General features: G+C 55.8%; 5 protein-coding genes; 2 read left to right on the top strand and 3 right to left on the bottom strand.

Moving 5' to 3' along the window:
• Positions 1 to 4,651: 4,651 nt before the first annotated feature.
• CHC_T00006776001 (hypothetical protein) lies at positions 4,652 to 5,458 on the bottom strand. Its single transcript, XM_005709970.1, has one exon. It carries the CDS (start codon positions 5,456 to 5,458, stop codon positions 4,652 to 4,654), a length of 807 nt encoding a protein of 268 aa, XP_005710027.1.
• A 153-nt stretch (positions 5,459 to 5,611) lies between these two features.
• CHC_T00006775001 (hypothetical protein) lies at positions 5,612 to 6,304 on the bottom strand. XM_005709969.1 is given in 2 exon segments: positions 5,612 to 6,109; positions 6,110 to 6,304. 1 exon segment carries the CDS (start codon positions 6,302 to 6,304, stop codon positions 6,110 to 6,112), a length of 195 nt encoding a protein of 64 aa, XP_005710026.1. The 3' UTR covers positions 5,612 to 6,109.
• A 4,868-nt stretch (positions 6,305 to 11,172) lies between these two features.
• CHC_T00006774001 (hypothetical protein) lies at positions 11,173 to 11,877 on the bottom strand. The gene has a single exon (XM_005709968.1). The coding sequence runs from the start codon at positions 11,875 to 11,877 to the stop codon at positions 11,173 to 11,175; it is 705 nt and encodes a 234-aa protein (XP_005710025.1).
• Positions 11,878 to 11,979: 102 nt separating this feature from the next.
• CHC_T00008896001 (Protein kinase) lies at positions 11,980 to 13,842 on the top strand. The gene has a single exon (XM_005709967.1). The coding sequence runs from the start codon at positions 11,980 to 11,982 to the stop codon at positions 13,840 to 13,842; it is 1,863 nt and encodes a 620-aa protein (XP_005710024.1).
• An 11-nt stretch (positions 13,843 to 13,853) lies between these two features.
• Positions 13,854 to 13,991, top strand: CHC_T00006773001 (hypothetical protein). The gene has a single exon (XM_005709966.1). The coding sequence runs from the start codon at positions 13,854 to 13,856 to the stop codon at positions 13,989 to 13,991; it is 138 nt and encodes a 45-aa protein (XP_005710023.1).
• Positions 13,992 to 16,084: the final 2,093 nt, after the last annotated feature.

Here is a 16,084-nt window from a genome sequence, read left to right as displayed (position 1 = left end):
CGGTCAGGCTCAACCTGAACGACACCATTCGTGCACGTCAACCCGTGCCTTTCGTACAACGACGAGTACGGCTGAACCACAACCAAGCCCGCCCTCTTCGAGGTGCATTCCACGACGCGTTGCGTCCCTGGCTCGATAGTCGTGGCTCTTGCCACTTTTACCTTAGGGGAAATTCGCTCCACCTTTCCATCGTTCTCGTCCTCTCCCGGGACGAGATTCTTCTTCCCTTTTCTCGTCGAGAACCTTTTAACTATCGGAACCTCCGAGAAATCCGCCAACTCAACCATTTTCTTCCTTGGATAAATTGCTTCCACAAACCGGTCACAGTAGTTCGCGCCTAGAATTAGCAGGACGGCTAGTTTTTCGCATACAATAAACTTGGCTGCGGCCACAAATTTTCCAAGCCTCACAGGCATTCTAATTGTGCCGAGAGTCCGGAGTGGCCTATTGTTCGCGTCGCCAATGCCTTGGGTCGGTCCGTAGGACACTAGAGATTCCATTCCAGCCGGGAGTTCCGATTTTCGCACAAGGTTTGGTCCCGCGCCGGTGTCTAAAACAGACAACACCCGGCTCATCAATCCAATTGTGGGTCCGATGTCCGCGTAAACTTTGTAGTTTTTTCGCGCAAGAACCAAAATCTTCTCGGGACACTCCCTTCGCTTAACCCTGTACCAGGGTCTTCGAACTTCTTCCAGCGGATGATCTCGGGCTCGGCTCAAAATTCTCTTGACTTGAGCTGGCCCTTTGGGCTTATCCACCAATCCAACAACCTCCTCATCGGGGCCTGATTTTTCCCTTAGAGACGGGGAACGGGGCTGAGCCCCGGGCACAATACGTCGACCCTGTGCCTCTCGCGACTCATGCGAGATTCCCCTCTCTAGTTTTCCTGCCGCTGCGGGATTCTTCTCACATCCGACGGCGCGGGCCCCGCGGCGGGCCCTCTGAAGGTTTGGTTCGACCTCGGCGTTGAAGCACTCGGCGTGCTCGCCGTCTGCGAATCGAACCAATTCTTGACCTTCAGGTAACTCGTCGATGGTATCCCTAACCTCTCCATCGGAGACAACGCCTCATAATTTTCCAAAACTCGGTGCATTTCTCGGAGGGAACGAATGCACGTTGGCGCGGCGTGCCCCTTTTCATAGCAATGATAGCACACCAGTCCGTGCGTCTTGACGGGATATTGCAGCCTAGGTCCTCCACGGGCCGGCAGCCTTCCTTGACGTTGCGGCCTTCCCATCCAGCCTGGCCTTCGAAACGTCGTACCCTTGTCTTCCATCGGAATGCGTGGCGCCGGCGTGTGGCCGCGCCCCCGAAACATCATCACGGGATCCGTGGGGTCTGAAAACGACTCCGTCGTGTATGTGGGCATCGGTAAAGTTGACGACCCGCTTGCCCCGTAGTCCTCGTGCCCGTAGCCCTCCGATGGTTCAATGAACTGGCCTTCGGCTATCAACGCTCCTTCGTAGTGATTTTCGCTGCTTCCGTGCGCACCGCGTTCATCTGACGCGGAAATTGACTCGGCTAAATGGACGGCGGCATGACTTTTGCGACCGGGATAAGAAGCCCTCGGCTTCTTACCCGCCCTGATCGTCGACGGCGTCTGGATCGTGACCTTCTTGGTCTTCTTGTCCTTAGCGCGGCTCGCCGAGCCATGCGCCTTCGCGTAATTAACTAGTCTCAAAAACGAAACGTCCCGATTGTCTTGTCGGTATTGAGATACCATCGGCTTGATACTCGAATCGAGTCCTTCAATAAACATCGTCATTTGTTCTTCCATCGAATATACGTTTCCACATCGATTGCTCGTGTCCGTCAGACGGACATAAAATTCCATCTCGTCTTCAGACGGTCTTTGCTGAACCTCTCGCAATGCGAGCACGGCTTGACGGATCGCCTCGTCGGTTGCGAAACTCCTCAACAACCACTGTACGGCCTCGGGCCAAACGGATACCTTTCCGTGGTGGGACCCGGCCGTCTGAGACACCGAAGTGTACTGTCTCAGGGCGATGCCGCTTAGAAATTCGGGCAACAAGCGGATCGCTTGCCCCTCGTTCATTTCTTGAGTATCAAACTCTTGAACTAATTTTGCCAAAAAATCCAACACAAGGACCCCGTCCTCACCTGTGAACGTGTTGTTCTTCTTCACCTTTAGCGGAATATCTCTCCTGATTTTTCGCACGGCGGTCCGCCGGGAACTTGACAAATATGTCTGCGGGTTCCGCAAGCGGTACGTTCGGTACGAAAGTAATTTCTTGAGGAGGTAGTTGGTCGGATTCAGCTCCTCCAACTCCTCCCATCGAGGCCCGCGTCGCGTTGCGGCGTCCTCTGGCTCAACGTCCTTGTCTCTCCGCGAGGCGGACGAAGTGATTCCGCCCCGTCTGGAGGTAATTTTCTTGCCCTGCCAAATTCCTTTTCCTTCCTCTGAATGATAGTCGGAATCGCTGGCATGGTTCGACGAACCGTCTTCACCATCTTCGGAAAGGCCATTCGACTCGACCGTTGAGTCTTGGCCCTCCGGCTCGTCACTACAGTGACTCTTGCTCCGGCGTCGCAGATTCTTCTTCGAAGTCTTCGACTTGGAACTCCGCTGTACCGCGGCCTTGTCCTTCTTCGATCGACGATCGCCTTCTCGACCCGTTGGGAGCGGCTCTTGCCCGGCGACCTGTTCAAGGTCCTTGAGACGATGACCGGCGCGGTCGAACCTGTCGTCGATACTGCTTCTAAATTTACCTAAAGACTCCAAAGCCTGATTCGCGTCGCGCCTTGCGTCCTTGACTGAAATTTTCAACGAAGCTAGGACCTCCGGCTCCAGACCGTCGGTCGCCTCACCTCGCTCCTCCTCGACGAGATCCACTTGAGCCGACAGCTCTCCTAAAACGGTGTGGAACTCGGATGCCTGCAACTCCAGTTGCTTCCGGACGAGGGCTAATTCAGCCTCGAGATTTTTCGTCATCTCTTGGCGAATTTCCTCGCCCATTTTCTCGAACCTGTAGGATAGGTTGTCCTTGCCGGCTTCAATCCCCGTCGGGATTTCTTGACCTTCCGGATCCGTGGCCGTATTGGCCTGGCTTCGGGTGCGAGGACCTCTCGGGATCCTCGACGCCCTTGCCGATCCGCTCCTACTCGCCCCGGGACCGACGTCCCCGGGTGCGCTTGTCGACATCGCTCGTACGAGCGAACCTACACAAAAAAGGTTACAAACAAAAATAAAAAAGAGACTCCGTTACCCAGACCACCTTCGTAGTACAACTCCAGATCAGGACTTTCGTAGGCAAAATTCTTGATCGGGTCTCCTGCACAGTAGACGAATTCTAGGTCGGGAGACCACTTTTGTAGTGCAATGTGCCTGGCAGGCCGCGAACACAGTCCGACGGTCAAACAAAAAGACGAAAAACAACAGCAACAACAACAACTGCCGATGGCACGCGCTACGGAGCGTTCGAGACTCCCTTTCCACTTGTGTGGGCTTGCGGCCCACGGTAGCTCAACTCCGACGGGGGGGTAAGGAAAGATGCCCGGCCTGCGAGGATAATGGCGGTAGAGACTTGTGAAGACTTGAGCGTTCGACGAGTGCGGGTTGGGCTTGTCTACGACGATGTAACCGCGGTTTGCTGGGTTGTAAGGCCAATGCTCGACGAGCGTCTTCAGCACCTTGCGTATAATTCAAGGTCTTCGACGGGGGCTTGTTCAGCACTACCCGACGGGATCGTAACCGTGTAGCAACGCTACTACCGACCTGTTGCCCGATGGCTAAAAACACCCTCACCACCGCGATCGCAATCGCGGTAGGTGGTACCAACTCTGTCTTGTACAGCAAGACCTTCGACGGAGGCGTCGGTGCAACAGCCTTCCGACGGAACTTGAAACAGTAGCAGCGCTACACAACGTGTTGCCCGATGGCTAAAACACCTACACCGGATCGGTCGCAACCAACTCCAGTGGAACCCACACAATTAAAGGAAAAATAGAGATAGAGGTAGAAAAGAATAGGGAAATAAAGGAAAAAGAAAAGGGAACCCCCGAGCGCAAAGGATAACGTAATCTGTGGTAAAAGGGAGCGTCTTGGGAAAGACGGACTTCGACCAAGGCGATATTCAACTCTGGCAACTCGGGTTACCTTTACTGACTTGGTGGTCAGAGGGCTAAGGTATACATCGCCCCGCCGGAGCCAGTACAGTAGCTCGCAGCGCTAAATCCTAGATCTAATCTAGTGTCAGCAAAATTAATGCCAACTAATTAACTAAATAAAATAAAATAATAAAAAATTAAAACTGTGCAATTATTCACACGTGTGTCCCCCAACCCGGACTACTTTTCATATTCAAATATTTTCCTTTCTTTTCACCCCCCTTTCCAGGTGCGTATTGCACTACAACAAACGAATTCTGTTTGATCGGACAGGCAGACTGCAAAAAGAGATGGCGAGAGGCAATTTTTCCAAAACATCCATTTTTATTGAATCCGTGTACACAATATTTGTTCATAAAGCACTGCGACATGCGCTGCAGTTTCTGCACCAGGCATCGATCTGTTCGTCGTCACCTTCTACGGTAGGCGCGAAACCGTAAGCGGGGCATCACACGAGGCCGGGACAAGTCTCCTCCCTGCGCCTCACCGGCATGATATCCATCTTTGCTCGGGGCTGGCGGAGTTACGGCGCGGCATCCCGGCTGGGTCTGCGCCAGCTCTCGACGGCGACGACCGAGACGCCGGCGGCTCCGCCTTCAGTGCGCGCGCCGCGGATCGCGTACCTAAACGCCGCGCAAATAGACTTCAAGGACAAGCTTCGGCTGGACAACATCCGGGACAACGACGGTGCGAAGAAGAAGGAGGTGCGGGTGGGCCGCGGGCGCGGCTGGGGGTGCGGGAAGACTTCCGGGCGCGGGCAGAATGGACAGTGCGCGAGAAACGCGGTGCGGCTAGGGTTTGAGGGCGGGCAGAAGCCACTGCAGAAGCGGCTGCCGAAGAGGCGATACTTCCCCCAGTTCGAGAGGAAGCTGGCGCTGGTGACGCTGGGCGAATTCTGCACTACATGGACATCGGATGCATCGAGACGGGGAAGACGATCACGATCTGCGACCCGTGGAAATCGGGGTGCGTGGGTAGGATTAAGGACGGCATGGTGCTGGTGAGTGGGGGAACTTTCAGGAGAAGATCGATGTAAAGGTAACGGAATGTGAACCGAGGGCCTCGTCGCAGATGCTCGCCGCGGGGGGAGGATCACGCCGGCTTCATATAACGAACTCGGGTTGAGGGCGCTGCTCAAGCCGGAGAAGTGGGCCCAGACGGGCTTGCCACTGCCACGACGGGCGAGGCCCCCGCCTAAGTTTGAGCATAGGTATCCGGAGCGCAATGAGCAGAATTTACCAATTCGACCGCTCATCTCGCAGCAGGATGTGGATCTGCTTGAAAAAGCTTGGAGGCGCATCGCGCATATCCGGCAACGCAAGCAGCACATATAAGTGACAGATTGAATGGGTGCAATGGTTCCACGGGAGGACCTGACCTCAGTCAAAATCGAGGTCAGCGAAAGCCGTGAGGCGGTGACGCCCTGTCTTCCAATACAAGACGATGTTTACTGCAGCTTCACCTGGGAATCATACTGGACCTCAAAAAGTGTGGGATGCTAATTTCGCATCCCAACGGAGGTTTATAAAGGTTCTACGTATCAGATAAAGATATCTCCTTCTCTGCGTCCGCTTCCGGCAAGATAATTGCAAAAGACCGCTGCGGAGCGTGTTGTATCGCTCATTAGTGAAAGTTTGATCATCAGTGGCATTCTGTGCAGTATCGTTATCTCTGAGTCGTGCGCGCGCTTTTTGCAGTACTTCACTACGCAGAAAGTTGAAATACGCTACCGCATCTCCTTCATCGTAGCCATCAGGGGCTGAACTAAATAGCAGAATCTCATTATACTGCTGCAAAGCAGCATTAAGTTCCCTTTGAATTTGAACGGATTCCGATGCCAAGCGTAGTTTCTTAGATCTGCTTACCCGCATGAGTTCCACTTCTTTCGACTTTTCCTCCCGACCGAACGCTTTCTAGTACTAGTCACTTCATCACCATCCCGCGACCTTTCTGCACAAATAAATGGGTCCTTTTCCTCCAGCTACTGAGCCATCACTTGCTGTGTGCGTTCCGCCTGGCACGGATCCATGGCCGGCCATGGATCCATGGAGGGGCCTCCTCCACTAAAATTCTCGTGTGAACAAAGCAGTTTCGAAACTGGCAAAAACTTGAACTTTCTACCTACGTGGTCGTCCGGGTGCTGTATCCGTACGTCATTGAAAAGAGCTGTAGCCATCCGAATCATGTGTTCTTCTGAGACCCCCGTCGGTTTTGATCTCCGAACCGCAGCGAAACATGAACCAAACTTCACAAATTCCTTGTTTATTAATTTTGAACGGGTCCAAATGATTTCCATTGTTCTTTTTTCAAGCCCGAGGAGTGAAAGGTGTGATAAAGGTCACACGTTAGGTCATAAAAGCGAGCTATCTTTTGTTCTGACCCTGTGACTGGGTCTTCTGAAACCCTTATCCATGCCCGGCCAACGCAAATGTCTTCTTCTGATGTGAAGTTGGATCCTCGCGTCTGGAAGTATCGTTGAGGACTGCAAAATCAATGGGACTGAGCTTGGAGGTGGTATTGCGCATGAAGGGAGCCGCTGGTCTGAGGAGGAAGAAATTGAGCCTGATAAAATGGAACTCATTTCTGCACAGTGCAACGATTTGATCATGTTCTCGGAGGGACGTTCTCCGGGGTGCTCTATCCCTGGCGTCGGAATGGCGTCTCCCAAATTGGCAGTGATTGCTTTCGCGATATAGGCGGGAGAGATGGCGGGAGACTGTTGTAATTTAGAGGCAAGTACCGCATCGGTGCACTGTTTGCTGGGAAGCCGTTTCGGTCGACCAATACATCGTGCACAACTGGATTGTCAAGGGTAATCAAACAGAGACTACGTGATCCAAATTCTTGATATTTAATTCCGATTTTTTGATCGACACCAAAAATTCAATGATTTGATTGCACCGGTGGGGATGTCAATAGACATCAAATCATCAAATTGTGGTTGTTTTGGTATTTGATTCTACCGGTGGGGATGCTCTGACAAGGTCAAGAGGTCGTTTTCGAAAGCAAGTTGTGCCGTTGATATAACCAAATAGTTTATCATACTCCGAAAATTGCGGAATGACAGCACTGGGTCACTGAAGACTGCAATAAACTTTACTGTACGCCATTGCCATTGCCCGCGACCGCCGCCCAGTGCCGCAGCACACCTTTTGCCACGTGTGGGTGTGCCCAACAGTACGATGTGCTTTGGGATGTAAGCATTGTTGGAAAGCAAAGAATTTAACCGTCTAGGGTGACAGGGTGAACATCTGCGTCCAGAGCACATTCTACCATGATTGTTGGCAAAAGCACATCTTTTTACGTCGCGGGCAACGAGGACCACTCTACAGTTTACGAATATCCCGCACGGAATTTAGAAACCAGATTCATTGTAGACACGCAGACGCCATAAATGGAATCTGTTTCTCTGCAGCGATTTGCTGCACGATTTTCCGACATTTTCCGACACGGCACTTCTGTGTTCAGTTGGCAAGCAATGATATTTGCCGACGACAGCTTTTTTTAACGTAGAAGCAGTATTACCAGCATCGGGGAAAAAAGAAAGAAACCAACGCATGCCCACCACTTGCTTACACGCCTGTCCCTGGAGGATCGAATATGTGGCGAGGACACATAAAATCGGCCGCTCTCGTTTCAAACCCGCCAGCGCACAGAATCATGGTCAAAAATGGCAAGCAAGAATTGTGAAAGAGCACCGCGTTTTTTGTCTTCTTTTGCTCAGGCCCTGACAGCTTGGTCTGCATGAAAGAAACCAGGAACGCCCTTGAAGTATTTAAATTTCATGGTTTAAACTTTTTTCGGCTGCAGAATGCCAATGCGACACGCTATGCGTTCTGGAGCTGGGCAACCGGTTGAAGCACCAGTTACGGAAAGCCCGAGTCCTTCCAAGTTGTCACCAGTTGCAAAAACGTCTCAAAACTTTATCTTCGTCTGGTGGAAGCGCATGGGCTGTTGTAAGGGAGGGCGCCAACGATGACGTCCACGTGTAATGTGTTGTCCAATACACGTGTAGATATGTGACGTCATCGTCCAAGTGGGCGGCATTGCCCCAAAAATAAAGCCATCTCTTCAGGATGCGCCCCGCCTTTACCCCCCCACCATTTTCTACCTTTTGTGTGGCACACACCTGAACACGAAATGTAGGGCGCGACACGAAAGTAGTGAATGTTAACTTCTTCTGGTGCCGCACCTTCCAGCCCTGCACAAGTAACATTGATGGATAATTTCAGACATTCGCTTTGGGCACGAACGTATAGCGGTTGGCAGCATCACATACTTTCTCGAAGCAATAGGTTTTCAGTTAGGTGAGCAGGGGCAGTTCAAGATCCTGCCGCAGACCCATGGCAGTCTTCTATATCGCACGAAAACAAAAACACAGGAATTGACATTTGCATTGCGCTAAAGACTCTATAAAAACGACCAAGTATGGTGCACAGCCTCGCCGTCGCAGTAAACTAAGAACAAGCAGCTATTTTATTAAAACTTGAATAATCAGACTCCTCAGAGCTACGGGGCGGGTAGAACGGGGTGGGTAGAACTCTGCCGAAAAACATGCAGCTGCTGCCGGCATCTCTCAGAGCTGGACATACTCGGCGCGCTAACGGCCCCTCCTCTCCTTTCTCTCGCAATCGGAACAGTCCTTGGCGGACCTCTCCACGACGAAAACCCACCTGTCCGTTCGTTCACTGAGTACATCCTTAACCCTGGCCTTATGTACGATTTGATAAAACGCCTTCAACGTTGCGTCAGTGGCGAGGACTTTGCGGCTCGGGTGGAGCTTCTGAAGCGTGGAACTCTTCTTCCTAGCCTTGCTCCACACGTCCTCCGTATGCGCGTATCCCGAAATGCGCACCGGCACGTCGTGCCTCAACAAGAGGTCGGCGTTGTCGGTGCCCCTGTAGCGGATGTTGACGGACAGGTTGTACTCGTGGTGGCGCGCGTGTGGGCGCGAGCGACCGCGCGGGGAGCGGCGGTCGGGGCTTTCCGAGCTGTTTGCGCGGTCCGGGACGCGCATGCGGGAGCGGGAGCGGCTGCGGCCGCGGGCCGGGTCGTGACGGGGATCCGGGTTGGGGCTGGGGCGGTCCGGGCGTCGCGTGCGGGAGCGAGAGCGGCCGCGCGCCGGTTCGTGGCGGGGCTCCGGGTTGGGGCGGTCCGGGCGTCGCGTGCGGGAGCGAGAGCGGCCGCGCGCCGGTTCGTGGCGGGGCTCCGGGTTGGGGCGGTCCGGGCGTCGCGCGCGGGAGCGAGAGCGGCCGCGCGCCGGTTCGTGACGGGGATCCGGGTCGGAGCGGTCCGGGCGTCGCATGCCGGAGCGAGAGCGGCCCGGATGCGGGTTTAGTATCGGAACGGGCGCACGGCGGTTGGCCGAACGGCGGTTGGGCGCATCGCGCCACTCGGCAGGCCGGCGGAGCGCGACGGTGTGGTGCGGGACGAGGGAGTTGTCGGCGGAATTGCGGAAGTGAATTCTCCTGCGCGGCATGGTGGGAAGTGGTGAAGTGGTGAGGAAGTGATGAGGCGGTGGGTAATAGTGAAGTGGAGGAAAGTAGTGAGGTGGAGGAAAATGGTGAGGTGGAGGAAAGTGGTGAAGCGGTGGGAGTGATATGAGAGATGGGAAAACAGGGAGGCGGGGAGGACGGGTTTTATAGAATAGCGCTGCGACGCAGTTGGCGTGACGAGTGGGCGTGCGTGTCGCGTTGGCGGCCGGCGTCGAGAGTAGAAACACGGTTGTGACCGTGAAAGGGGAAAGAAGGACATGGCGGGTCGTGGGGGCGGGCCGCTGGAGGGCGAATAGGTACAGGAGAGGGACGGACAAGGAGCTACGGGGGTGGTTGACGGTCGCGGGAGGGTCGTGTGCGAGATATGATCGTTCGACATCACGGAGAGGGTGCGATTGCGTCTGCGCTTGTGGAAATGGAGTCCAAGGCGACTGTGGGGGTGACGGCAGGGCGACAACGGGTGCAAAAAGGTCGACGCGGGTGGAGGTGGGGGGGGGGTGGCCACCAGCGGGAAGGCCAATGTTTAAAGGAGAACGGTACCGAAGATGCAAAGATGCGTGGGAGGCTATAGGGTCTCGGAGAGCGGGCCCTGCAGCCACGTGGCCACCTGTTGCCCGCTGGCAAAACGCAGCCGAAAATCTCCACCTATCTCGCCGCAGAATAAAACCGCCTTCCACCCGTCACGCGCCCGCCTACGCTTCCCGCTCCCCTCCCCCACAGCCCCCGCTCTTCTGCAAGAGCGCTCCCCGCGAAATGTCATCCACGCCACCAACCGACGCGTCGCCGCCCTCGTCTGTGGCGCGCGCGCTCGCCTGGCTGCAGTCGCGCGGCGCGGCGTCGACGCGCGAGGAAGCGCTCGCGCTGTTCGTGCACGCGCTCCTTCTCGCGCACGGCTTCCGTCCGAGCGGCACGGCGGCGGACGCGAGCGCGGACGTGCTGCCGCGCGAGTGGGGCACGGCGGGGTACGGCGGGCGGTACGCGCACTCGCGGTCCAGCCTGACGTTCGACATCCGGGCGACGCGCGTCGGGCGGCGGCTGGTGGTCAACGCGGTCGCGCTGGAGGACGACGGCGAGATGCACACGCTGCCGCTGGTCGTCGACGACTTTGTCGCCGAGGACGGGCCGTGGGAGGACCGCTTGCTGCGCAGGGACGACGTGGCCACGGTCGTCCAGGTGCAGATCGCGCACCGCCTCGTGCCCGACGCCGCAAAGGAGGGCTACGAGCAGGCCGCGCAGGGCGCGGGCGGGGGCAGCGCGCAGACGGCGGGCGCGGGCAGCGCGAGCGCGAGGCCGGCTCCGTATGCGCCGCGGCTGGAGGACCCGCTCAGGGTCGGAGGGCCGCGACTTCCGGGGGCGTGGGTTCCGCCCGCGGTGGGGGGCGGCGAGTATGGGAGGGATGATTTGCTCGCGCCCGGGCTGCCGCAGGTTGGCCGCGGGAGGGGACTGGGGATTGGTGGCGGGATGGGAGGCAACTTGATGGGACCCGGCAACTTTCCGGGGAGGCTGGGCGTGGGGAGGGGGATTAGGCCGCAGGGGGTGCCGCCGGGCGCTAGGTATGATCCGTACTTGCCGTTCGGGCCGGATAATGACATTGAGAGGCCGCCCGGGTGGGAGGATGAACATGGGCTGGGAGGGGGTACGGGAGGAGGAGGGATGGGAGGGCCTCCTTTCGGAGGAGGGCCTTTAGGGGGAGGGGGCAGGCCGTTTGGAGGGGGGCTTTAAAGAATAGATGGCGTTGGTGGAGGTGGAGTCGATGTACTATACTTGGAGACAAGAGTACCTTATAGAGGTAACTCGCGTTGTAGATGCCGCAGAAGCGCCACAAAACCGGATACGGCGTTGAGAGTGATTTGGTAGTGCCACGTGCACACGCCGCCACGTGTGCCATCTGTAAATACACGTGTATCCTATCGGCCCTGTTACGGCGCTGCCATTGGGCGATATAAGGTCCTACTCGCGGCGCTCCTGCACGGGGGTACCTTGCCCTCCTCGTCCCCCTCCGCCTCTCATCCCTTACCTCATCGCACACCCCCCACGACCCTGCCGACCCCCGCAGACCTCCCCCCCCCCCCCCCCCCCCCTCCCCACTATGGACCCCACTATCAACGAGGACCCCACTATCAACTTCCACAACACCATCCTTAAGTGGGAAGCCGCTTCCTCGCACAACGCTATTTCGTCTCGCGACCCTGCACCTCCCTCTCCCTCTCCCTCTCCCTCTCCCTCTCCCTCTCCCCCTTCGCCTCCATCTCATTCTCCTGATCCCTCTCCTTCTCCCTCCCCTTCCCCCTCCCCTTCCGCCGACCCCGCCCCGCGCGTGGACGCAGTCGAGACCGCCTCTCCACTGCAAACCCCGATGCCATCCGCAGATCCCGCGCCCCCCTCCGATGCCTCCGACTACTCAGACGTCGGAGACTACTCAGCAGACGAGGACTTCTACGTCCCGGGCGTCAACGACCCCTCCTCCTCCGGCTCTACGCCGCTCGCCTTCTCCGCAGCTTCACACCCGGCCCCGCCGCCGTACCCCTCCTCCGAAGAATCCGACCACTCCTCCAACGTCGTGCGCCAGGACTCCAACTTCTCGCGCCTCTCCGCCCAGTCCTGGCTCACAGTCGACTCCGCCCAGGACGTCGATGAGCCCCATCTGCTTCATCCGCGCGACCCCGCAGTCCCGCAACCCGCCGCCGCAACCCCGTTCGACCCCGCCGCCTCTGCCACCGCGCCGCGTGACGCCCCCATTATTCCAGACCGCAAGTTTCCGGGCGCCGATAGGGATAGGGATCCCTCTACCTTGTTCGATGTTGATATCGAGGCAGAGCTGCTGCAAACTGTCCAATCGAAGCCCCTCGCCGAAATGTCTGTCTTCGAGTGCTGCGCCGTGCTTCAAGCAGGCGTCCCGGCGTACAAGAAGAAAAGCTTTCGCCGCTTTGGCGCCCGCCGTGTGTGGTTGTCACCCGAGTGCGACCGCTTGCTATGGACGAGTAAGAAGGACGGCGTCACGGCCGACCATATCAAGTTGCAAAAAGTCGCCAAGATGAAGTGCGCTGATCGAGAGGTGAGCGTAGATGTCACTGAGGGATATCGCATCTCGCTCCTGTTTGGTAACCCCGAAGAGGCCGGAATGTGGGTGAGAGCCCTGTCATGTCTTATTCCGTTGCAGGCCCGCGTCAGGGCCCCGAAAGGAGTCGTGCCGCCGGACAAGGACCGCGAGGATTACACGCTTATTGACGATGTGTTTGACAATCGACCGCTGCGCGATCGCATTGCCGTCAATTCTTACATCGTCCTGTGCTCAGCGAACAAGCAGCCTCCGCAGATGGGGAACAAGCTTGCGTTTTCGAGGTCTGAGGCGTCGTTTTGCGGCCTGCGGTACATTCCGTACAAGCTTGTCCCGTTGCTGCTGCGGTCACAGGAGGAGATTGCCGTTCTCAAGCGCCTCGACCATCCCAATGTCGTTAAGTACCACGAGTGCTTGCAAGACCAGGAGCACGGCGGGAATTACGTCATCTTCGAATATCTCGCAAAGGGCTCGATCATGGACTCAACCAAGCTGGAGGGCGTCGCTCCCATCCGCGAGGCGACAGCGCGCGAGTACATTCGCGACGTCGTCAACGGCCTCGAATATCTACACTCGCTTCGCATTGCCCACGGGGACGTACGCCCAGATAATCTTCTCCGCTCCGTAAACGGCGCCATCAAGATCAACCCGCTCGGCTGTATCACCCACGATTTTACCGAAATCCAAAACGGCCCCGCGCTTGTCCGCGCCCGGCTTGGCGAAGCCTCGCCGGCCTTTTTGGCGCCAGAGCTTTGCTGGCTTAGCGACGCACCCTCCGCGCATTCGAAGAGCTACGCCATGGACGTCTGGGCCGTGGGCGTCGTTTTGTATTTCATGCTGTACGGCCGCGTCCCGTTCGGTGGTCGCGACAACCACGCCATTCAGGAGAGCATCTGCAAGGGAAAGCTGCGCTTCCCGAGACACCCGGAGACGTCAAGAAAAGTACGGAGCCTGCTGAAAGGCGTCCTCGGCGAGAAGGATCCCAAGACACGGATCGCCTTGTCCGAGCTTCAAAGACACCCCTGGTTTTCAGAAGCAGATAATAAGGCGGCGATAATCGGCGATGCAAGTCGGGAGCCCACAAGACTTATCGTCTCGCCGGAAGAGGTGGACTCGGCTGTCCAAGTAGCTAAAGTCGGCGTGACCTCAAGAAAACGATAGAGCGGCGAGGGATGCTGGTTAGCCTTTTTTTGGGCTCGATCAGAACCACATGTACAATCACATTCGCGGTCATGTCGGGTTATATACGTACCGTTCTCCCATCCAACTTCACTCCCTTCGCTCTAAATTCGCACCCCGACAAGTCATAGAATTCATTTATATATCGCATTTAAACCATCTTTACAACTACATCCGCCCAAAAACTGTTACTAACCTTTACGATGTCACACCTATCCGGCTGCCTAGGTAATTTACCTCTAATCATACAGTACTTGCTGCTGGAACACGACCTTGGCTTGTCCGGTCCACTTCGAAAACTCACTCGTTGCTCTCAATCACTTTTCCAGGCTTTACTCGACGCACAAGCCGTGCTCGTTCCAGTCGACCGAGAGTCTTGTGCTCTTTACATTTACATGTTTAGGTGCGTGATGCCTGTTCACTGTCATAATTCGTTCTAGCAACACGAAAAAATATATATATCGCGGATGGTTGCTGTGAAGAAATCATGACTCGCCCAAATGTCGCTTGACCGACTTGCATCCCAACCCTTTGCGTTCACCGCGAGATCATCCGGAGATCACAAAGTTGCGGCCGTTGCCATCGCCCATGTCGACTTTTGTCAATCATGCCGCGTGCCTACCATAGGTCCATTGCCTTCTCTCCCAGTACGAGTGGACTATTTCGAGTGGAACACAGAAAAAACGAAGTCTGATCACTCCTTTCTTTGGTCGTCATACTTTGCTCGTCACCAGTCTCCCAGCAAGTGTCGCAAACGCCATGCAGATTACAAATTTTTGCGCGGCAAAGATAGCGGCGTCAGCGTGGCGCAAGCTGTATCTCTGAAGTTCCCATGACAAAGATTCATTTTTTCTCGTTCTATAACTTGTAGATTTGGAAGACGACATATGTGCAAGTGCGAATAACCCATTTCACGTACTCCATCGCTCTTCGCCCATCGCGAGCAAGCAAATCTAGCGGCACAGGAGTTGCATGAAAACTTGCCCAGAGTAGCAGTCATTTGATAAGCAAGACGGGTTCATCCAAACGTTGCCTTTGACGTGATTATCTCTTCAATGAGCTATTGCCCACGATTGCTACTCATTCTTCGATTTTTTCCTCGTTCATGACGACTTTTCCGGGATGCAGGATAAAAGTCATATCATGCGTCATAGAGCATTCCATATGACATGCTGTAACTCGCTGCAGCGAGAGTCATTCACTTGTTCCCCTCCGGTCTTCTATAATCCTCAACTCCTGCTTGCTAAGATGACATAAAAGTCGATGGCTCTCGCCAGTGTTCAGTCATTCTCGCCATTGCAGCCCTTTCAGAGCGAACACTATGCTGTCTGATGATGTTAGAAGTCTAGTGTTATAGATGAAAGTCGTATCCATCGCTCTCCTCTCATCTCAGGGTTGCTTTGTTTTTCTCGTACAAGATACGTGTACTGAAATTGTTATCAGGTCGCAACGCTGTGCAACACAGCACACGCACCTTGCGAGTTTTCAGACACAGCATACCCCGAACTGCAACAAGCGTGGCTAACAGGGTGTGTGTTTTGCTCCCGAGCGATCCTCGAGAATGGCAAGCACATGTGAAAACAGAACCCACTTCGGCGAAAAGAGAGTTCCTTGACAAGTTAATGAAATGCGAAAGACGGGCAAAATCAAGGTACTACGCATACCAACGGCAGAACAGAAAGCCGACATCTTTACGAAACCGCTCAAGAACATACTGTACGCCAAACACAAAACCAGCATACCGATCCAAGCACCACCAAGCGCCCCCCCACCAACAAACCGAACAGCCAGCACGCGCGTCCGGGGGAGTGTGGTTACACCCAGAAAACAGCACGACGCGCGACCGGCCTGAACTCCCCAACACAAGATAGTTACACCCAGAAAACAGCACAACGCGCGACCTGCCCACTCCCCTGCGAACTCCCCAACACAAGATAGTTACACCCAGACAAGGCAGCACCCATAGATGGGGCACCGCCAATAAGGCGCCTCCATTTCCTACGCAAATAAAGCCGTCGTCGCTCCGACCACCTTCGGGGGTCGGAGGCATCGGTCTGATCTTGGCATCACAACCTAGGAGAACTAGTTTCTGAAGGTAGGAGACTTGTCGCCATCTTGCTCCCCCGTCACTGCAACGCCGATGCTCATTTCTGGAGGCTCGACAGGGGTGTCGAGCCTCCCGAGATGGGCCTCGGAGTTGCACTTCGAGCGGGGGGTTGATAAC

This window comes from Chondrus crispus, genomic scaffold (genome assembly GCF_000350225.1).
Source record: "Chondrus crispus Stackhouse genomic scaffold, scaffold_50, whole genome shotgun sequence".
NCBI classification, from domain to species: domain Eukaryota; phylum Rhodophyta; class Florideophyceae; order Gigartinales; family Gigartinaceae; genus Chondrus; species Chondrus crispus.
This window is presented reverse-complemented; position numbering and strand designations above follow the sequence as displayed.

Coding starts and splice junctions, on each gene's coding strand:
- CHC_T00006776001 (XM_005709970.1), bottom strand. CDS start 5,458: ATGTGCTGCTTGCGTTGCCGGATATGCGCGATGCGCCTCCAAGCTTTT.
- CHC_T00006775001 (XM_005709969.1), bottom strand. CDS start 6,304: ATGGCTACAGCTCTTTTCAATGACGTACGGATACAGCACCCGGACGAC.
- CHC_T00006774001 (XM_005709968.1), bottom strand. CDS start 11,877: ATGAGATGGAGGCGAAGGGGGAGAGGGAGAGGGAGAGGGAGAGGGAGA.
- CHC_T00008896001 (XM_005709967.1), top strand. CDS start 11,980: ATGCCATCCGCAGATCCCGCGCCCCCCTCCGATGCCTCCGACTACTCA.
- CHC_T00006773001 (XM_005709966.1), top strand. CDS start 13,854: ATGCTGGTTAGCCTTTTTTTGGGCTCGATCAGAACCACATGTACAATC.